Source organism: Macrobrachium rosenbergii, chromosome 56 (assembly GCF_040412425.1).
Source record: "Macrobrachium rosenbergii isolate ZJJX-2024 chromosome 56, ASM4041242v1, whole genome shotgun sequence".
Lineage (NCBI taxonomy): Eukaryota > Metazoa > Arthropoda > Malacostraca > Decapoda > Palaemonidae > Macrobrachium > Macrobrachium rosenbergii.
In genome coordinates this window covers 5301990-5307500 of record NC_089796.1, presented here as the reverse complement: position 1 = coordinate 5307500, position 5511 = coordinate 5301990, and the positions used below count along the sequence as shown (strand labels likewise).

The following is a 5511-nucleotide window of genomic DNA, read 5'->3' as shown; positions in this document are numbered from 1 at the left end:
TATATATCCATTCAGTTTGAACAATCAGGGTATACCTAATGCAGCAAAAGTTAATATACATTCTTTGTAAATCCACAAATTTTATTTTCTACCAAATTGCATCCTGTAACTTTAATACCCTTTGAAACAGAAATAAAATCAACATAAACTCCATTCAATTTGAATTACTCAGGATATCCCTGAATCAGCAAAGGTTAATATACATTCTTTGTAAATCCACAAAGTGTATTTCCTCCCAAACTGCAGGACTCTTGACGTCCTGTTCCTGGGACTACATATCTCAGGACCCCGGCAACAGGGCTTACTATATCTACCTGCTCGTGGGAGGCTTCGTGTTTCCCGTTGCAGCAATCATGTTCTGTTACTCTTACATCCTCTTCGCCCTGTTCAAGCACTCGAGAATATTGATGTCAAGAGCTCTGCCAAGGTGAGCAAGGAGATAGAGCCCAGTCTGTTTATTTTTTCTTTGTATTTCTTTCAGTTTCTTGGTCCTATTCATGAAGAGAGCCTCTCAGGGCTGCTAAGTTTTTGGTCGTGTGTAATTTAAGATCTCTGAATCGTTTTCAGGTTTTGTAGTGAGTTTGCAAATGTATATGGAAATAATTTTTGTATATTTTGGTAAATATGAGGAGAGAGGCCATGATGTATCAGTGTTATTGAAATGTCTACTTAAAGTCAATACTGACTCATGATTTGTCTTCACATGTATATACATAAACTTTTAATAAAGATATTTCCGTGTAAATTTCTAATGGCTCCTTAAAGTTTGTTTTCACGAAAACATACAAATCTAAAAAAAAAAAAACTATCCTGCACAAATTACTGCTAGTGTTAGTGTACATCACTTTGTTTGAAAATTAGTTTCAAGTTGCAAACCAATATATAACTTAGCTCTATTTCTTTATATTCCATTTTTTCTACCGATTAAATAAAACTGCTTATATCTACGTCCTCCCCAGGTCAGCACCAGCTCGTCGAAACGACCTACGCACTGCCCAGATGGTGCTGACTCTCATCCTGCTGTTCATCATCAGCTGGAGTCCCTACGCCACCGTCAGCCTCATAGGCCAGTTCGGCGACGTCAGACTCCTGACGCCGTGGGTCACGACTCTGCCGGCTCTCTTCGCCAAAGCCTCCGTCATCTACAACCCGATCGTGTACGGAATGAGCCACCCGCACTTCCGGTCGTCCCTGCAACACCTGTTCTCGAGCGTCGCCACGACGCAGCAGCAGATGCACTACAAGCATTCCACGGCGGGACCTCGGCACGTCTCCGTCAACTCCGTCATCGCGCTTCCGGTGGACTCGCCCAGAAGGCACTGGCACTCCGACGCCGCTGGGATCGCAGGTGGGGGGAGGGCGGGGGACTCCATGCTGGCGGGGCTCTCGACGGGGGAGTCGCTGTCCTACCTCACGTCTCCGGACATCATGAACCTGGCGAAGGGGGACAACGCCAATCTCTCCGAGCCGGATCTGCTGAGACACGACGACCGCATCATCCCCGCCCACCTCGTCACCTACGTTTCCTACCACAGGGAGAAGAGGAGGTTCCTCCGCTCCGCGCTCTTCTGCTCCGAGTCCTCCCTCGAGAGGTATGACCGCCGGCAGCAGAGGAGCATAAGGCAGACTTACTTAGGCGGGGGCGGGGGCCTCATGCCCACCACTGCGCCTAATTGCGTTCTTGAACAAACGGGACCAGATACCTGGGACCACGTTGCCCTCCTCGCCCCGTCCCTGCCCCTCCGGAGGGATTCAGGGAACAGCTCGGTGGGCACGGCATCTCCTGGCCCCTACCGACGAACTTCCTTCTCCACCAACTGCTCCAGAAGTCCTCGGCTGTCGATGTCCAAGATTAACGTAAGTTGACGTTCCAGCACGGCCTTTTTCTCATTAAGAGGCAAATTTTGTTGGCTGGGGAATATATATATATGTATATATAGATACATATACATAGCTTAATGATAAATAATATTGCCAAGACCAGGAAGAACATTCTTTATTATACGAGCTTTCGAGGTATAAAACCTCATCATCAGGCTGAAAAAACGACAAGTTTGTATTTACTGTTCGTTTTATATATTTGGTTAGTATTTGTGCTGAAAATTTATTATGGCAATATTATTTATCATTGGGCTAAGACTTCCAAGTAGCGATTAGTTACTGAGACACACACACACACATATATATATATATATATATATATATATATATATATATATATATATATATATATATATATATATATATATATATATATATATATATATATATATATATATATATATATATATATATATATATATATATATACTATATATATATATATATATACATATATATATGTGTGTGTATATATACATATACATATTATATACTATAAATTTATAAAGTACACTTAGTGTCTGCTTCAGTTTCAAGATAAATGGATAAAATTTTGCAAGGGGTTGAACGTTTCTTAACTTGTACTCTGCCGATTTCTGTTGAAAGGCATATTCTGAGTGGAAAATTGTATCGTAAGTGAACAAAAATAAATGGAAATGGTATATTCTAAGTGGAAATAATTTATACTAGATAAAAAATATATATATTCTAAATGGAAATGGTATATTCTAAGTGGAAATAATATATTCTAAGTGAAATTAATACCAGACCTGGCAGTAATCTTCCATTGAATCTTCCCAAAACAGGGTTCTAGGCCTCATCGCCACTCGAACTGTTGCCAGTGCGCCGCCGGGGACCTGGCCCAGACGGTCACAGTAGCCACCATGAACAACAGAAGGAGGTCCTCGACTATCCACGTGTGCCTCAGAGGGAACCTCCATCAGTATATGGATGTTTGAGGACGTTTTTGTGTGCCTCAGAGGAAACCTTCATCAGTACCTGGATGTCTGAGGAACGTTTTTGTGTGTCTCAGAGGGAACGAACCTCCATCAGCATATGGATGTCTGAGGGACGTTTTGTGTGCCTCAGAGGAAACCTCCATCAGTACCTGGATGTCTGAGGAACGTTTTTGTGTGTCTCAGAGGGAACCCCCATCAGTATATTGATGTCTGAGGGACGTTTTTTTTTTCAATGTTAAGGAGACATTTGTTTTCCAGTGGTGGAGATCTGGAACGTTTTTGTGTGCCTCAGAGGAAACCTCCATCAGTACGTTGATGCCTGAGGAACTTTTTTTTTTCAAGGTTGCAGAAATATTTGTTTATCAGTGGTGGTGTGGTGGAAATGGAGGGGAACGTTTTGGTAATTTTTTTTTTTTTTTTGGAAATTTTGAGAAAGACGTCATCGTCGCGTTTTAAAGGATTTTTTTTCCAAGTTGGTTTCTGCATTGTAAAACCACTTTAAGAGGATTTTTTCCCAACAATTCTTTTTTCCGTTGGTTTCTTCATTGTAAAAATACTTTAAGACGAATTTTTTCCAATAAATCGTTTTTCCCCGTTGATTTCTTCATTGTAAATCTACTTTAAAAGGAATTTTTTCCCAATAATTCGTTTTTTCCCGTTGGTTTCTTCATTGTAAAACTACTTTAAAAGGATTTTTCCCCACTAATTCGTTTTTTTCCCTTGGTTTCATCATTGTAAATCTATTTTAAAAGGACGTTCACCCAATAATTCCTTTTTTCCATTCATTTCGTCATTGTAAATCTACTTTAACAGGAATTTTTTCCCCAATAATTCGTTCTTTCCATTCGTTTCGTCATTGTAAAACTACTACAAGATGATTTATTTCAAAATAATTCGTGTTTTGCCTTTGTTTTCTTCGTTGTAAATCTACTTTAAGAGGAATTTTTTCTTCAAACAATTCGTGTTTTCCTTTGATTTATTCATTGTAAAACCAATTTTAATATAACGTATCTTTTATTCCACTGTACTTGAACCTGTTGCTTGAATAAATTTTCGATTGGAGGAAAGTGCATCAAAATAGGTAGAAAAATAATTCCCACTGAACTCTTCATGCGACCTTTTAAATATATTCCGTCATGATAGTTTATTTTTCATGTTTATATTGGTCATTATCAGTAGCTTAATCTAACAATCAAACCCCCACTTAGTTACTTATTTATTTATTTATTTATTTATTTATTTATTTATTTATTTATTTATTTTATTTATTTACTTATCGATCCATCTATCTACTACATTTTTACCGTTGCCTGTCTTTTAATCCCATCTTCAATGTCGCCTTTGTGACATTTATTTAGTTGTGGGGTGCATTCCTGTCTTTGTGCTTCTGAAACCCCTCTATTTTTTTTTATTTTATCTAGTTATTCGTGTATTTTTTATTTATTGATTTATTTATCTTTTGATGCCTTCAAAATTGTTGGATGATGCCATTTTTTCATGTGCAGAGTCTTAAAAATGATGCATTAATTAGGTACTTTTCTGACCTGGCATTCTCTATAAAGATTCTTATGATTCCATAATTAACAACAGAGACTAATATATGTATAAATATATGTACATATATATACATATATATATGTATATATATATAGACACACACATACAATCCCCCTTTCTAAAAAAATAAACAAACCAATCATAGATTATAAATACAACATATCACCACTAAAATAAACTTAACGTATCTCTTTAACAATAGAATCTACGCCTCTGTATATGTCATCATCGAAAAATTGTCGATTCTACACCAGGCTTTGTGGTGTTGTCAGCCACACCTGAAGTAAACAAATGTATTTGACATAGCACTCAAGAACTTTTAGCGAGTGTGTTTGATAGACAAATAATAAAAATGAAGAAGTTAAAACCTGCAATTTGCAGGGGCCGGGATTCCTTTCGTTGTATTCCGGATGTGACCAGGCAACGGGTGTAAATATTTTTTTTTTCGGTGTCTAACGTAAACTTGGAAGAAAGTTTATATGTTGAGTACTGTGGTTGGGTTTACTATCCATTTCAGGGACCGTGAGTCATCGTTTATTTCTCAAATATCTTTCAAACTAATTATTTGATCGAAATGCTACTTTGACACAGTGTACGAGACACCTCCCGCTAATTTTTTGCTAAGTGGATTGTCAAATGGTTTTAGTTAAGGCGTTTACTCTTGACTTACATGGTGTTGCCAAGCATCGCCAAACTATGCATTCGAAAGTCCTTTATCCCCATCCTGTCCCTCCCTCTCCCTTCCCCTCCTCAGCCCTCCCTCAACCCACTTTCCTGGCCTCCCCATCTCCCTCCCACCTTTCCTGTCTATGGGGGATAGCGGGCGTTCGATTGCGTAGAATAGTCCTGCTGACTCATGCAACTTTTCCTTTAAAAGTCAAGAGTAAACGCCTTAATTAAAACCATTTGACAATGCATTATATTACCAAAAATTAGCTGGCGGTGTCTTGTACACTGTGTCAAAGCACCATTTCGATCAAATCATTAATTTGAAAGATATTTGAGAAAAACGATTACTCGTGGTCCCTGAAATGTATAGTACAGTAGGTAACTATTGTATTGATAAGAACGTACAAAGAAAATTGGAGAGAAATTTGATATGGGGATTGTTGAT

At 38.4% G+C, this 5511-nt stretch overlaps 1 protein-coding gene across 1 annotated transcript in view; it reads left to right on the top strand.

Annotated features, from left to right (window-relative positions):
• Nucleotides 1–5307, top strand: part of LOC136836085 (melanopsin-like) — a 15738-nt gene extending 10431 nt beyond the window's left edge. Inside the window, 3 exon segments of the mRNA XM_067100032.1 lie at nucleotides 247–427; nucleotides 960–1857; nucleotides 2688–5307. Of these exon segments, the coding sequence (XP_066956133.1) occupies nucleotides 247–427; nucleotides 960–1857; nucleotides 2688–2840 (1232 nt within the window). The 3' untranslated portion in view covers nucleotides 2841–5307.
• Nucleotides 5308–5511: the final 204 nt, after the last annotated feature.